General features: G+C 54.3%; 5 protein-coding genes across 5 annotated transcripts; 1 reads left to right on the top strand and 4 right to left on the bottom strand.

Annotated features, from left to right (window-relative positions):
• Positions 1 to 158: 158 nt before the first annotated feature.
• Positions 159 to 2996, bottom strand: JN550_010770 (uncharacterized protein; the record flags this gene model as incomplete). Its single annotated transcript, XM_049309061.1, has 3 exons — positions 159 to 334; positions 417 to 2897; positions 2957 to 2996. 3 exons carry the CDS (start codon positions 2994 to 2996, stop codon positions 159 to 161), a joined length of 2697 nt encoding a protein of 898 aa, XP_049167296.1.
• A 554-nt stretch (positions 2997 to 3550) lies between these two features.
• JN550_010769 (uncharacterized protein) lies at positions 3551 to 4899 on the bottom strand (the record flags this gene model as incomplete). The annotated part of the gene is made up of 2 exons (XM_049309060.1): positions 3551 to 4287; positions 4362 to 4899. 2 exons carry the CDS (start codon positions 4897 to 4899, stop codon positions 3551 to 3553), a joined length of 1275 nt encoding a protein of 424 aa, XP_049167295.1.
• Positions 4900 to 8671: 3772 nt separating this feature from the next.
• On the bottom strand, positions 8672 to 10325 carry JN550_010768 (uncharacterized protein; the record flags this gene model as incomplete). The annotated part of the gene is made up of 4 exons (XM_049309059.1): positions 8672 to 9578; positions 9657 to 9904; positions 9964 to 10152; positions 10209 to 10325. The coding sequence occupies 4 exons, from the start codon at positions 10323 to 10325 to the stop codon at positions 8672 to 8674; spliced, it is 1461 nt and encodes a 486-aa protein (XP_049167294.1).
• Positions 10326 to 11471: 1146 nt separating this feature from the next.
• Positions 11472 to 14189, bottom strand: JN550_010767 (uncharacterized protein; the record flags this gene model as incomplete). The annotated part of the gene is made up of 2 exons (XM_049309058.1): positions 11472 to 13213; positions 13262 to 14189. 2 exons carry the CDS (start codon positions 14187 to 14189, stop codon positions 11472 to 11474), a joined length of 2670 nt encoding a protein of 889 aa, XP_049167293.1.
• A 1277-nt stretch (positions 14190 to 15466) lies between these two features.
• Positions 15467 to 15832, top strand: JN550_010766 (uncharacterized protein; the record flags this gene model as incomplete). The annotated part of the gene is made up of 1 exon (XM_049309057.1): positions 15467 to 15832. The coding sequence occupies one exon, from the start codon at positions 15467 to 15469 to the stop codon at positions 15830 to 15832; it is 366 nt and encodes a 121-aa protein (XP_049167292.1).
• Positions 15833 to 16522: the final 690 nt, after the last annotated feature.

Below are 16522 nucleotides of genomic sequence, written 5' to 3'. Positions count from 1 at the left end.
TACATACTCCGCGACAAAACAAACCTGTCGCCGAGACAAAGAACCCAACTTGCTAACGCTTCGCCTTTCCGCTTGTCGTATCGTCAACTCAAATGCAAAGTCTCTTTCGTACACCAGGTCCGCATACCCCTTGTCTTCAACCTCCCTTGATGCCTCCTCTATATAGGCTGCAGGTAGTTGCTGGGTACCAACCCGCTCCTGCCGGCCCCGTTGCCTGCGTGAATCTCGGCCTCCCACCAGCCATCGTCCTGGTGCCGCAGGACGGCCAAGGTATCGCCCTTGCTGAAGCCCAGCTCCTCGGGGATCGCTGCCTGGTACACATACAAAGCCCGTGCTGTGCGACGTGTCAGCTTTGGTTCTCACCACCCACTTGCCTTCTTCGGCATTGTGACGAGGTATAGCAGGGGACAACTTACCTAGATGCAAAATCGGCCGGCCATCCTTAGTGTACTGTCGACTTGGATCCGCAAGACTCTTACTGCGCTGTCGGGAGGTTGACATCTGTCGGCCGTCGTAGAAGGCCACCTGTCCGCCTTGGCTGGTACCGGGTCTGCCGTTGCGTCCACGTTGAGATCCATACCCGTCCTCGGCGCCAGGGGACAACTGGACAGCCATGTCACTGCTGCTCGGGCGGTCGTAGTCGTTACGGAACGGCGCCGGCGACGCTGATCTAGCCATCTCGTTGGGAGAGTTGTGGCGGAAGTACCCCTGATCCGAGCCGCGAGGAGCGGCCGCGCCCATCGACGACTGGCTGCGTTGGTGTTGGCTCCCGCTGTAAGGGTTGGGTGATGCGGATCGGTGGTGCTGGCGAGGGTCGACTCTCGGAGATGCGCTGCGGGGCGGTGCCGGGGATGCAGTGCGAGGCATGTCGCTCCCTCTGGTGCCTGGTCGTGACTGGCTTCGTGCATAGGCTCCCGAACCCGGGCGGTTGGGGTTGAACATGTCTCGTGTTTGCTGTTCGTACTTCCGCGTCGTCTCTTGCATCGCTCTCTTGGTGCATGCTGCTGCAGGGACGCCAAGTCGTTGCACTTGCTGATCGTAAGACGGTGGCGGTGTGCCTCTCATGCCCGCCGCCACGTCGCTGCCTCCCCTAGGAGCCGGAACGGACCTGGAGAATGGTCGGGACGGATCATGCCCAGGTGCTGGCGTGGCAATCCCATGATAGTGGTCTGCCGATACCCGCACAGTAGCCTGCTTGTTTCCTGCCACCTCCTTGAGTTCCGCGAGCGCCAGTGCGATCGGGTCCATGTCTTCTTGAGGCGCCTTGTCCACGGACTTCTTAAGTCTGTCAGGCGTAGACACGGCAAAGACATTCTGACCGACGTTGAGAGCCAGGCTGGCGTTGGCGTCGATGGGATCGGGACTGACGGTCCTGTCGGGCAGTGCGTTCTGCTCCGGTTGATACTGAGGTCTTTGCGATGAGGGACCCCAGGTATTTCTGTTGGACGCACTGATGTCCTTGGTGCTCTTTCGCCGGAACGGACTGTGGTTCTGGAAGAAGCCGCTCTTCTTCTTAAGGATGCGTTTCTCCGGCTGTGCCTCCACCAGGGGCTGTGGCTGCTTGACTGGCGACACCTTGCCGCTCGGCGGTTCCTGACTAGAGAACGAAGTCGGGTTGGAGTATTCGCTGTTGTCGTCACGGCTCGATGGTCTGTTGGAGGACAGATTAGAGCTAGTAGCAGAGTTCATGCCCGAGTTCATGCCATCCGTGCGGCACAACATGGTCATGCCGTCCATAGGGTACGGATCATGCGGCACGGCTGCGAATTGACCAGCGTCATATTGTTGCTGCTGCTGCATGCCGTGTCCCGCCCGGCTGCCCGAGGGAGGCATGACGGCGCCTGGTCCCTTGTGTGGGGTTACTGTAGCCTCCCTGCTCCGTGGTGTATCCATGTCATGGTGGGCAAGATCGCGTGCCAGGGCCGAGTTGGGATCATGGTGGGACTCAAAAGTCGAAGGCTGAGGCGAGGAAGTGCGATAGGCCGGGTTGATGCTGCGTGGGAATTGGGCCACTGAATAACTGTCATCGTCGACCGAGGCTATCGACTCGTGATCGTCCACATCTCCTCGGCAGAAGTTGATGTACTTTGGCGGATCCGGTATCTCCTGGCCCGTGCCCCTCTCGCTGATGAAGGTCATGATATCCTTTTCGACCTCCAAGTCCTCGAGGGCCAGCCGCATCTTCTCGCAGGAGGCGTCATCGCTGACGCACACGGTCGATGCGACGTTTGCAAACGTCCACAAGGAGCTCTTGGAGAAGTCGAGGCGCTCCTCCTCCAGGTCCTGGAACTTGTCGGCGGCAGCCTTCCACTCACGGTTCCACCTCGCCGTGGTGTCTTCCAAGGCCTTGACGGCATTCTCGTACTCGGTATTCGAGGTGGCCAGGCTGATCTGTGTCTTCTCCAGCTTGGCCTTGTTCTTCCGCTCCTCCTGGCCCATGACCATGTGGCCCTGGGCGAGGTAGCCCTTGATCTTCAGACATTCTTGCTCGTAGCGGTCTCGTGTCTTGTTGACGGTCTGAGTCTGCTGGATCTTGGTCTTGAGCAGCTTCTCGACCGTGTTCTGGACGATCTTGCGTCTCTCCTTCATGCCCCCGGCGAACGCGGCCAGCGGCTCTTCGAGTTCTGTCTTCATCTGCTGGGCGATGCTGGCATGCTGCTTGGCCATGGCCTCGGTCTCGCCGCGCACGGTGTCGAGTGATGACTTCAGCGAGCCCATCTCGTGCGACCCTAGGGCTTTCCGGGACAAGGACATGAGCTTGCGGGCGTATTCATCTTCGATGGAAGCGCGGGCACTGTAGAACGATCTAAGCTCGTCGCATGTCTGCTTCGCAGCCAGCATGCGATCGAGCAGCGGGCCGACGCCGGCATCTTCCTTTCCCCAGAAATTGTTGGCGACTGTTACGGTCAGTATCACTGCTCTTCGCGCGGTAGTAAAGTACGAGCGAAATACGTACACGACAGTGCCACTGTCGGCGCCTCTGTAGCAGCAGGCATACTGCCCGACACTTGTGATGGATACGCGATGGAGGACTATCGACGGAGCCAAATTAGGGCTGGGACGGTGATTGCAACGAATTCCTCCGTCTCGTGAATGTCGGTTCCCCGGATGTCTCGAATGGAAATGACGGCTGTGGAAAGGAAAGCCCGCTTCCGCAATGGAGGGCTTACTTGTCTGCGATATCGACGGCTTTGGAATGTGTAAAGCAGCAAATGGTCGTAACTGCTCTTCGCTGCACGAGTGGCACAATCAAGATATTGACATTGATACCTTGTTGCGCGGGGCAACCATCGGGCTGAGTGGGCGACCCCGGAGTTGGATGCAAAGTTACCCGCTCTGGCGCACGGGCGTGGGGCATCCAGTGGCACCCCGGTCAGAGCGACAAGAAAAGACATCCAACTTGCCAACATCCTCTGTAACAACTGTATTAACTTGCCTGATAACTAATCAATTGGCTCCACTTGAGCTGAGCGTGAAAGTAAAAGCCCGTAATGCACATTCACCAATCCCTTTACTTGAGTCGTAATTCATCCTCTCACTCTATAGCAATTTACGACCCCCATTTCCTCATCCATTTCCCTGCAACCAGCTGATCTGCTGAGATCCTCTCCTCTGGCCGCCATCTAATCATGCTTTCTAGCAAGTCGTAGAGGTCCGCCATTTCCTCGGTAGCGACGTTGCCACGTCTGTCCTCTTGAATGTAGCCCACCCTAGTAGCCAACGAACGGGACTCTCCATCGCAGATCCTAGGGGACTTGACCGCCCATTCTCCACTCTCGTTAAAGAACTGCTTGCGAGCCCCCCAAGCCTCCCACCAATCCCCAGGCGGCTTACCCAGCGCACTTATGTTCTCGGCCAGGATGTCGTCCTCGTCTGGTGAAAACCCTTCAAACAAGTCCCTCTGGGCAAAGATGGAGTAAATAGTACAGCCCAGAGTCCATATATCTGCGGCAAACCCGATTGGCCTCCGCTCGGCCTCGGCGAACATAGCCTCAGGTGGGCGGAACACGCAAGGCGTATTCAAGGTGAGCCGCGAGCAGGCCAGAGGCTGCCAAGCTTCTCCAAAGTCGGTGATTAGGGCATCAGCATGTTGGACAGTGATATCTTCGCAGGGCTTCCCAAGCCAGACCGGAAGCACAACGTATGGTGGGACGTGCTTGGATAGCGGAGCTTGATCTAGACGCACCACGGCTTCTCTTATTGGTGAACCGTACTCGGCATAGAGATCCTCGACGGAGAGCGAGCTCAGGTCCTGTGGCTGGAGGAGGACATTGCCGGGATGTAGGTCTCCCTCCCAGAATTAGGGTCAGCTTTTCTAAATGGGGCAAACACATATCTAGGGTTGGCCGACGGGAACTCACCTCCATGAACGACACCTTGTGAATGTAAGAATGCCACTGTCCGGATCAGTTGTGCTGTCAGGGAACGGGCCACGTCCAGGTCAAATAGCCATACTCCATCTGAAGCTGACTTGCTCGCGGAAAGACTACACATTCCTGGGTTGATGGCGAGGCATTCATGCGTGCCATTGGGACCGCTTTGGGTGAATGCGGCCAAAACTGTAGGCAGATGGTCTCGGGCGGCGCTGCATGCTGGGGTCGATTCCTGTATCCGCTCCAGCGTATGTCTCTCCACCGGGTTGACAGAGTCTGTTGACAATGCAATCTTGATTGCCACGTACCGGCTGTTTCTCTCGTCACGTGCCAGCCATACGGTAGAGTGACCACCGAAGCCTAACTTGTGAACAACATAGTACTGGCCGTCCGGGCCAAGGCGGTCGCCAATCTGGACTGGGTGGTAACCCCCCGCTTCGTATTTTTCGATCGATTCAACATTCTCAACTGGCATGTATTGTGCGCATCTGGAGTCTGGATCTCTGCCTTCCATAGGCTGCTGCATAATGCCGGCGCGCGACGGTGAAGACGTCAGCCACTTCCGAATTCGAGAACTCGACGGAATATGATGAACATTATGGCATCTGTAGGTTGATATGCCAGTCAAGGGTCGACAAATAATTTGTGTTCGGGACAGGAACGATCCAATGCTCGTGACGGTGTCGGCATAATGTTTCGAGTGCATAGTCGATGTGAGACTTGGAGGTTGACGCCTTCGACGTTGACCCGTGCACAATGTCGATGACCAGTGGGCACTAGACCCACTGAGCCGCAACGCCTTATGGAGACAACGCAGGACCAATTAACTCATGCTATGATGATCGCGTACGCACCTTGAGTGCTCTTAGAGCCTAGAAACTCTGTAATAACCAAGGTATCGTTTCAAGCCTAGTGATTCTACGGGCGCCATGTTTAAAGCAACACCAGATGGAGTAGAGCATTTAAAGAGTCGACTAGGGTAGTATACGAAAGTGATTGTAATCCATGTAATGAAAAATGGTAAGCTAGGAATAAGCGAGAGAGCGGGTGGTGGCCATCTTAGATAAATATATATATCACAGGGGGGAAGAGTTCTTGTACAGCGGAAACTCCGTCATAGTCTCTGACATCAGCCAACTAGGATTTCCTGCCTGATCCAGCCTCCGTTAGTGGTCGATATAAGCCTCGAGGCTGATTCAGGGGCATAGACAGGTTCTATGCGCTCGAAATGGGGAGATCCTGGCGGTTGATAAAGAACCAAGAGACTCAGTTTATCAACTACTCGAAATGACTCTGTGGGACGATCCAGCAGAAGCAGAGTCAGCTGGAATGAGTCGCCTTTGAACCCCTGTACTAGGTGAGAATACTGGACTGCCTGTTTTGAAAACCATTGGCAGAACTGTTGTGTTTCGGGCTGGAAAGTTCCGCCTGAAAGATCGTCGTCGTCGGCGGTTATTTCCTCGCTATTAGGCCCGCCATCGTTGTATTCCAACGTGTTGTGGCCATCTGCAAATACCGACACGGTGAGGGCCAAACCAGTAATACGAAGAAAGCGTAAGACAAAGCCCGATCGATCCCGAGCTAGAATGCGATCCCACTCTTCTTTAAATGACAGTACAAGCCCATCGTCGTATTCAACATCAATGTCAACATCAGCGGTGGAGAAGGAGGCGCGGTAAAGCCAGCCTTCGCGGAAACGGACGTTAGACAGTTTTCAACCCGCCCACGTCCAACTTGGAAATCCAGGTCGCCTCGTTCGCTGTTGATGTATATCAGTCTCCCACGACAAGCTTCTAACCAACGCATCCAGATCTGGCTCGTGCCTCTTTTTAAAGATTGGGACTCCCACTAGGCTTTTTACCGGGTCCGGGAAGTTGTGCTCGCAGGCTGTGAGAATACCCCTAAAAGCATCCAATATGTCACTGTCGAAGGAGAGCGATCTTTGTAGGTATTCATTCAACCGGTACTGCAGATCTAGTGTCGTCCTGCCTAGTCCGCGAAGAGGAAAGACTCTTGACATGTCCACAGAGTCTTGCATTCGTGTATTCCCAAAGATGTGAAGGTTTTCGAGCGGTGCATCTATGCTTTCGAGGCAGTGCATTGCATTACACTGGAAATAAACCTGCGTGTCAGTGAAAACAAGCTTTCTTCGACAGAGAAGCCCTTCTTGATACGTCCAACCCCGGCTGTTCCATTTCGATTCCAGGATTTCTTTCCTCACGTATGGAATGTATGTGAAAGTCCTGGATCTTACCTTAACCAGGGGCTGGGCTTCTCTCAGCGTTGTGTTAATCCCAGGAAGTCCATATTGAGGGCCGTCTCCTGCTGCTGCGACAATTGTGAGAACGGACTGCCCATAAATGGTATGCATATTCTGAATTTGTGACTCCCTGGCCTCTGCATTGTTATTAGGGATGCAATACCGATCTATCCATAGATAGCGGTAACCGAGTCTTGCTGTCAAAAGAAGAGTGTCCTCAACGGTCTTAGGCGAGGGACGTGGGACTGCGTCAAAAGATGTAGAAGCTTCCTGATTATCTCCCCAGACGTAACTCAGGGTGACGTAGTGCTTCGGTTCGTCGATAGTTTCCCACAAGACGATTTGTCGCGTGAAGCAGTCTATCACACGGAGACTGTGGTGCGTGGCTTCGTTAAACTTCCAACAGAGAGTCTCGTGGTTGTCACCACAAAAATCCAGCCATCTTTTTAAGATTGAAACATCGACAGAAGGCTGTAATTGGTAGCCGGACAGCCTATGAGGCCTTTCATCAACTTCCATCACGATCCCACACGTTGTTTTGAAGCCATCTGGATAATCATCACAGCTGGGAATCACGGCAAAGACCGGTGCATCGTCGACATTGCACTTCCAAGCGCCAAACTCGCTCTTAGCAGAGCCGACGTGAAGCCTGTATGACGGGTTCACTACAGCCTTGTCTTTAGGTGGGACTCTTGCGCGGTAGAAGAGCTGACACAGAGCACAATTGCTTTGCCGATTGATATGCTGCAGAGAAAACCCCTGCCTACCCCAAATCTTGTGGGTTTTTTTATCCCTTCTATCTTGGCTGAAACTCGCTTTGAAGTTCAGCTGCCAACAATCAGGGCATATTTGGTTGCCTTTATCGGGACAAGTCTTGTCGCGCTCAATTTGCGTGTCGAGCTGGCTTCGTTCATCAGTTTCGGCACGTGGACGCTTATTGCTGGGCAAAATAGGATCCATCGTGTAGCGAGACTTTCTCGATCAACTAGGCGTGTCTTGATCCTTCTTTGTCGAAAGAAATCAAGATTATCTCGGAAGTACAAGTTAAATGAATATGCCAATAGGTATGGTTGCACCTCGAATTCTCAGAGTTATCAGCAAGATTCTGCCCGAAAACCTCTTGCCACGATCGGTGTTCGTAAAGATACCAATGACTTCGAATCAGCCTGGCAAGAGAGCCTAGCTTATGTAGCTCCATGCGCCTGATACGACGCAGAAAGACGTGGCTATAATGCCAGTGAGCACCATAGGGGGATGGACTACATGGTTCACCGTGGCTATGCACAACGCCAACTCTCGAGTTGGGCCTTCAGAACACCTACTCAGATGGTGCGCTACCGTGTGTCTGGTTCACGCACCGCCCCACTACTTAGATGGTCCACCTGTGAGTAAGGAACGCCATTTCAAACGAGATTTGGAGAGCGAAACACACATCACGCTTTTCCTCTTGTGGAAAATCTGACATGCTTAAGCAAGTTGACATCTTCAACGTTGTCACCAAGCCAGATCTAAACAAGGAGCGCCTATCGTATGCGTGGGTGCCCACATGATTCCCTTCTTGTCAAACAGAAATCGCGGGTACCTACGATTCTATTGACGCGAAACTTACATTGCTGGAACAATCTGGATATACTGTACTTTGTCCATAACGAGAGTGCCGTTTCAGCGCATGGTCGAATTTGATACACCTAGAAACTACACAGTCACAAAAGTTCTTCCTGGTGGAGGAGAAACAGCAGAATGAAATAGGAAAGATAGAAGGTTCAAGTAAGCTGAGCTGCAGATCCTAACTTCACCAGAATGGTGTTGTTTTGGCTGCTTACTGTGCACAATATGACGCGAGGAACGCAACTGACAAAAGTGACACGCACCGCGGTTTCCTTGGGTAATCGTGATATACACTGTCTATAGGAGAATTTATAGCATGAAACGAAAAAATGTCCATTTTTCAAATAGGAACCTAATCAACCTGACAAGAAGATACAGGAAACAAGATGCCCATAGAACCCGCTATACGCCTGTCCTTTCCCCTTATCATTCAACTTTCATCCAGAGAGTCTTCTTTGTACACGTCAAACTTATAAGTGCTCCCAACGTGGTCATCCCTCAAGCTCTTCTGCCCCTTGCCCAGTATCCGCTCTCGGATGGTCAACCCCTCAGCGTCCTCGCTACTTGCCTTCGGATAGACACCGCGCCGCCTCAGCTCCGGCACAAGCAGCTCGACGATGTCCTCCAGGCTGCCGGGGGCCGTCATCTGCGCGATGGTGAAGCCGTCGATGTCGGCCTCGCGCACCCAGCGCTGCATCTCGTCGGCGACGGTGGCCGGGCCGCCGACCATGAGGGGCGCGAGCCCGCCGAGCGAGGCGCGCTCCGCCACCATGCGCGGCGTCCACTTGGTCTCGTCGTCCATGGTCAGGTTGGCCAGCTGGCTGTGGATCTTGTTGGCGTCGGTGCTGTCCGAGGTGCGCAGCTCCTGGTCCAGGGGCACCTGGGCGAGGTCGATGCCCGTCAGGCCGCTCATGAAGACCAGGCCGCCCGTCGTGCTCGCGTGATTGCGGAGCTCCTGGTACTTCGCTTGCGCCTCCTCGTCCGTGCGGCCCACAACCGGCACCACCATGGAGAAGAACTTGATGCTCCGGGGATCGCGGCCCTTGGCTGCCACGGCGGCGCGGATGGTGGCTACTTTGGATGCTGTTGCGGCCGGCGTAAAGCCTCCCAGGAAGATGCCCTCCGCGTGCTGTGAGGCGAAGGCGATCCCGGCCGGGGATGTGCCGGCCTGGAATAGGAAAGGTGTCCGCTGGGGTGATGGGTCCACGATGAACTTGGATTCAAGCTTGAAGTATTTGCCGTTGTGTTTGATGTTACGGACCTTACTTGCGTCGGTGTAGATGTCGCTCTCTGCGTCAGGACTAAGAGCATCACTTGCCCAGGAGCCTTCCCATAATCTATATAGCAGCTTAATAATTCAAAGTTCGCGTGAAAGGCATCTCAAAGGCATTGAGAGAAGGGGTGGTGGAACTTACTTATACGTCAAACGGACATATTCATCTGCCTGCAAATACCTCTCATCATGCTCAACGGGACTATCGAACCCAATGGCCTTGAACGCGGCTTTCTTCCACGACGTCACAATGTTCCAAGCTATGCGCCCCTTTGTAAGGTGATCAAGAGTAGAGTAGCGCCGGGCCAGCAAGAACGGAAGCTCGCCCGCAGTCGAACCGGTGACACCGAATCCCAGGTTCTTGGTCACGGCAGCCATCGCGGATACCAGCTGATTGCGTTCCTGTCAGTAGGTTCTAAATCATCAGGTAGATAACCGTATGCACCCACCACAATGGGATCCAACACAGGCCATTGGACCGCTCTCGAGACGCAGTTATCGAGACTGCCCTCGTACGTCTCGTACCCTCCATACGTGTCCGCGATGAAGAGCGACAAGAACCCTCCTTGCTCCAGCACCTTTGCCAACTCGACCCAGTACGAGAGATCACGCTTTGTGTCGCCCTTGTCCGCGGGGTTCTGCGGTACGACGATCAGCAGACGCCTGTGGCGGGTTGTCAAGGCTGCTGGCCTACTTTCCACTGCCCAAAGTTCATATGGGTTGGTGTGAACATATCAAATGCATTGAGGAATATCTGCGTCCTTCCATGACCGAGGTCATGTACCCCATTGAAGTCTGTATCTGAAGCCATAGTTTGCGAATGGCGTGTGCCGAGGGAGTGTGAAAATGATGTTCTCTATAACGTATCCCGTTCATGTTGGGTTCGCATTTGGTGGAGATCGTACGTTCCCGGGCTTTCCGCGGTAAACTTGCCATCCTGCCGTGCAACCTACCTACCTATACCGGCAGTATTATCCAGAGCTACCGGATCAGTGCATCCTAGAGCAAACCATCTTATGGACTCGATAAACTTTGCACACGCCCCAATGAGAACACATACTTCGTGCCTATGTTCATGAACCATGAATAACGCCTCCCAGTTTCATCTATGCTGGCCGAGAGCCAGGCCCGAGATCCGGTGTTGCATCACCAGCGACTTTGGCTAGCGGTTTCCGTCGAATCGCCGTGCTCATGGCGGGGGATCGGCAGTCCTGTGATATGGGGGTTCACAAAGCCAGACTTGACCAAGACAAGATACACGATGACGACCCACGGAACAGAGCCATTCGTGTCATGTAGGAATGAAACCTTGGAAGAGTCACACATGTTTTATACTTGACTAAGCAGTGTGGCAAATAGTGGGACGCTGGTGCTTGGCGTTGCATACTTTCAGGGACCTAGGTATTATAATAGAGAGGGTGTTCAGTTAGCGAACAGCCAATGCTCGATCAACAGACCCGACAATAGAGGTACATGCCATTGGCTGTTCAATTATGCCATATCATGGATAGATGGCTATTATTAGCTACAAGATACTTTCCTCATTCTGAGCTTGTTTCCGAGGAAGGGAGGGAGTCACGAGCGAGGCCATGAGGACGGCATTGCTATAGGATCTCTGTATTTAAAAACCTATCTGCTATCTTATCTGGGGAGAAACCAACCAGATCGACGTCGTAAAGGAAGGAGGGAACTACAAATTTCGTATGGAGTGAAAAGTCTCGAAGGAGTGAAGAAAGCGACACAAGGACCGACAGATTTTTAAGATGAAAACGCAAAGAGGTCACCTGGTCTACGGGCCGTACCCAACCAAACTAGTTCTAACCCCCAATCATTCCCTACAACAGAACCAAACCCTTTGAATTGGAAGAGGAGCAGTCGTCTGAAACCAGAGGAGGTGAAAAAGCTTGGGAGGGAACACGGGAAAACAGTCTCACTAGCAAAAGCGTACTCGAAGTAATTAGTTGACCACATCGTCCTTGACACTCTCAACACCCGCCACCTGATCGCCCTCCGGCTTCTTGTCGATTGTCTCCTCCAATATCGACTCGCCTGCCGTGTTAGTTGCTAGAGTTTTCGTCTCCTCCTGTGTACTCGATTCCGTACTTGAGGCGGTCTCGGCGGGTTTGTCGGATCTTTCCGGTATCGAGACTGGTTCCGTATGCTCATGTCGGATCGGCTCCTGGGCCTGCTTACTTTCCTCAACAGACTTGAACTCTGCTTCCGAAGGCTCCTCCTCTTGGTCGACCGTCATAGTACCCTCTTCATCGATGCACCAAAGTGTCCGGGTAGAAGAGAAACTCAACACGGGCTTTCCGTTAGAGGCAGGGGGAGCAGCACCACTCGGGCTTGAACTCTTGGTAGGCGCGCGGCGTTGGGGACCGCGTGCGCGTCCCTTACGGGCATCTGCTAATGGGGCCTTCTCCTTTTCCTCCGTTACGTCCTCAGCCGGGGGCTCTTCCTTCTTAGGAGCTTGAGGACCCAACTGCAGGCGCTTGTTCAAATCCGACATGAAACCAGCCTGAAGAGCAGCGATCTTGCCTCCAACAGGTCTTGCTGGAACGGCAGGCTTCTGTCTTGCTGCAGGGTCCGACTCCTTGGACTCTGCGGCCGCTTTCGAGGGACGGGCAGGGATTTGTGGCTTCAGGCGGTCTGGAACGGCCGGCTTGTCATCGCCCGAATATTTCTTCACAGGTCTCGCGGGTATCGCCGGCTTTTCTGTCTTCTCCACAGGGCTGTCTGCACCGGCCGACTGTGGATCCTTCTCAGACTGTGGAGTCGAGACGGTAGTTTGCAGCTGAAGAGAGTCAGGGGTGTCTTCCCAGACATCGCGACTCGGGAAGCGCTGAGACAACCCGGGTCTCGAGGTCGATTGCATTTCCTTGGCCAAGTGAGGCTGTGCCTGGGCCCACGAACGAGGCCGCGGTTTTTGGTTTCGATAGCTGTCCGGACTACGGTCTTCTTGCTCGGCGAGCTCTTCCTGCTTCCTAGCGAAGGCTTGGGCAGGCGTCTCACCTTCACGTAGAGGAATATCCATGGTGGAATCCTCCGGTTTCCTGAACGCGGCCGATGGCTCTGGGGTAGACACTTCAGCCGTTCCGTGAACACTGTCAGGAGCGTCTTCCCAGATGTCACGGCTGGGGAATCGCTGAGCTCTCTTCTGCGCCGCAATGGCCGCCTTCTGGCTCTTCTCGTCTTCTGGGAACAGTGGCTCATACTCCTCAACATCGTCCAGTGGGGTCGACACCATTTCTGAAGGGGGCGGGCTGTACACGCTTGAAGGACGACTAGTAGGTCGGCTCTTAGGTCGCTCCATCTCATAAGAACTACCGCGGCGTTCCGGACCAAGTTCAACGGCGGGCGTTCCGTGATGAGAGTGACTCTTAGCGACCTCATCCTCGGCGAGGATGGGGGCGTCATACCCCTCTTCAGCGCCTTCGCCGAGAGCGGACTGCTCGTCACCAAACTTGGCAAAACCCTTGCGGTTGCCATGCTCGTCGACATGAATGACCTCGTCATCATCGGCCTCAGTATCAGATACCGAGATCTCGGGCCCAGTGGCATTCTTCAGGGGAGAAGTAATGCTGTCACGCTTCCTGGAAGCGGCCGAGGGTGGGCGAGGAGAGGAAATGCGAGAGGTGTATTCGTCGGTGGCTTGGAAGCCAACCTGCTCGCTGGGCGTGCCCACATACTCGGTTGCACCTATGACTAGTTAGAAGGACTCCAAAGTTTGTCGAGTGATATCGTTACCATGGCCACGGCTGGCAGTATCGCGCACGATCTTGTTCAGTTCCTCACTGCTCATGTGATAATCCTTGACCCGGTCGTGCAAGTGGTGGTTGTAGAGGTCAAACTTCTTGGCCTCGGGGTGTTTCTCATAGTATGCCTTCTCAAGCTTGTCAGTGTTCTCGACACCGTGGCCGTGAAGACCATAGCTGTCAGGGGGGAGAGCGCCGAAAGTGCTGCGACCGCTTGTTCTTCTAGCATGGTGGCGGGTGCTGGACTTCGCATTGTCAGGAGTTCCAGACTGACCCGGTCCTGGAGTCGGGGCCTGGACGTCTCCAGCGTTGCCGAACAACGGAACCCGTTGCCCGATTTCAGGAATGCCCTGCTCGTCTTCATCGTGGCTGACGTGCGACAGCTGACTCGTCGTGCTAGCCTTCTTCTTCAGGCTGCGAGGATACGGGTCCTCGCTGGAGGGGCGTCCAATGCCAAAGGCAGCAGCCCGATCCGAGTCGGTGCGGGTGACAGCAGCAACTCGCTGTTTGGCACTCTGCGCAGGCATGGTCGGCTTGGGTGCATGGAGCTTGATGTCCTCGCCGATGGTTCGCGTCTGCTCAGGCGAATTCGAAGGCCGGCGCTCCGTCTCGGGAGACGAGCTGAGCTCATCAGTGACAGCCGCATATTCCTGGCCTTCCTGCCCGATTGTAGGCAGGTCAACACTGCCGGAGCGGTCGACGGGCTCAGCCATCAAGTGACCCGGGCTATAGCGCCGCCCAGGGCTCTTTGGGTGGAAAGGGCTCTCGTTGAAAGGCGAGGGCGCGAACCGATCCGGATTCGGAGAGATGGACCGGTTAAAGCGTTTCGCAGGTCGCGGAGGAATAGTCGGGACCGAGGAGCCATTGTCCTTATCCTGACTCCTCGACGGACGAGGCGGAATTACTGGTGCTTGTTGCATTGTCGCGGCGGTGGACATTGGAAATGTGGGAGGTTGCTGAAAACAGATTTTTTTTTTCTTGTTTAGATGTTGTTAGATGTCGGGCTCGAAGATCTCGATGATGCAATCGTCATTAAACGAGGAAAGCTGTGACCTGTTACGGGTCTTCGAGTCAGCTTCAACAAAAAAAAAGAAAAAAAAAAGCCGAGATCAAAACAACATATGCCAGAATATGTTGCACAAGAGGGATGCTGAAGTCCGCCTAAAACATAAAGGAAAAGCGATTGATGTCCAATCCAGTCCGAAACTCAGCTCCCTTGCAAACTTGACGATGCATGGGTCCAGTCCGGCAAAAGGGCAGCAAATCAGCTTGTAGTGATAAGTCATGGGGATACACACCGCATAAAGACGACGAGTTTTCTCGCCTAGGAAGATAAGAATGTTGGGGTACCAGTCTAGCGAGGCGCTGCAGCGCAGGTACAAATTTCTCGTGTGTAAGTCTGGGTTGGATTCCTCTAGTCTGCGAACGGGTCGAGCTGCGGTCAGTTAAGACGGTCAGGCTTGGAGGCTGTAGATAACGTAGACCGAGTGATAAGGGGGAGCAGGGTTGGGTTGGGAGAGAGATAAATGACTAGTTTGTATGGGAAACAAGGCCGTAGAAGGCAGACGGGAGCTGAGATCAACAGAGGTGTGAATAACAGCAGGAATGCTAGGTTGATCGGCGCCCGCTTTCTTGGTGAATGACTCTAGTGCTCAAGGATACCTTGCTATAATCCTAAACCACCAATGGATGTTGTTCGGGTGCAGAAAGCTGGCAACAACAGAGGAGCAAAACAGAGTTGGCCTTGGGAAAGGGTTTTACGATTGACTGGCTTACCAGGAATTGCTACCCGAATCTCAGCTATGATGCTATATTTACGCTTTGGGCGGAGGGGGAACCTAAACTGCTTCCGTAGTCTGTTCCTGAATCGATGCTGCCGATGGTGTGTAGCCGGGTGGGACAGCAGTGACGTGACGTGAACTGCAGGATGAGAGTAGAATCGGTTCAACGCGAGGTGGGAGAGAAGTCCAACTGAGATGCAATTGGAGTTGCTAATAAAGCCTTGCAGCAGTCTACGATGATGAAACCTCGCGGGCAGCAGATCGCTTTAATACGTTCCACATGTTTCTCGCCAGTGCTGCTGGGCCTGGTCGATTTCGATGTCATGATTTTACCTTGGTTTCTATTAGCTACAGCAACGGCACGCCGTGCAGGGATGATCCGCCTGCTGCAGGTGCTCAGGTGAGCAGGTCCCACGATGGCCTCCGGGTTTTATGGACTCTGGGTCGTGTTCCCAGCGGTTCCTGCTGGTACTCTGCGCGTACCGGCATGGACTTTCCGTAAGAGACCACGAGGGCAGCCGAGAATCTGCTCAGAGCCGGCCGTGGGCGCGGCGCAAAACAGCAACAGTCCAGAAGGCCCGGGGAAGCTTGCCTCGAACTCTGGTGAAGCGGGCGCTGTGGGGTGTACGGCCAAGGTACATGGCAGGTTCCTGGACGGTGTCATCATCCGTTGGGGGGGCTCTTGGGGCGGTGTTGCGCCTCGACGGGCGAATGACCAGCGCCCGAGCCTGGGCCTATCAGCAGCCAAGCGGGGTGGAATGACCCCCCTCTATGCGCTGTGAGGTTTAACTCGATGAAGCCTGGCTTGCCGTCTCGACGCTCGCCTAGGCATGGCGTTATGCGTGTGATGGCAACGCAACAGTGATTGACCGCTGGGATCTCTGCAGTTCTTCTCGCCAATTGACGGTGTTGCCGGCCCTTTGGGGGGATCTTGGAACAACGTGTCCGAGGGAGCTCTGTTCCGAAACAGGGACTGACACGTCGTTCTGAAGTGCAACGACGGCGATTTCCACAGCTTCAGGACTCTGAGGCAAAACCTAATCTCGTGCCCCCGTGAGATCTAGGCCGTAAAAAGTGTTCAGGGTAATTCCATTGCTGCCCGTCAGATGACAAGGAAAGGTCTGTTTTGGGACGAACTACGGACGACTTGGGAAGCTTCACCCCCCGGTGGGTCTGCCCAAGGTGTCGTGTAAGTACTTGTTGACGCTGGCCAGGAACCGCTGAAGCCTATCACGATGCGGTCCCGTAGCACACATACATGATTGCCCGCCCTCGAATTCTGCACGATCAAGCGGTCAGAGCAGGTCCCTCGTTCAGGCATCCCGGTGCTCTCGGCAATTGGCAGTTGCTATGAGGCCTTTGTGTTAAATTGCATGCTGCCTCATCTCGATACCTACCTGTTCGGGGGAGGCCTCTGTTACCGTTCCCCTGATAGCCGGAAGACTGGCAGACTGGAGCCGCAAGTAGCCACC

Source organism: Neoarthrinium moseri, assembly GCF_022829205.1.
Source record: "Neoarthrinium moseri strain CBS 164.80 chromosome Unknown scaffold58_Wmoseri_CBS_16480, whole genome shotgun sequence".
Lineage (NCBI taxonomy): Eukaryota > Fungi > Ascomycota > Sordariomycetes > Amphisphaeriales > Apiosporaceae > Neoarthrinium > Neoarthrinium moseri.
This window is presented reverse-complemented; position numbering and strand designations above follow the sequence as displayed.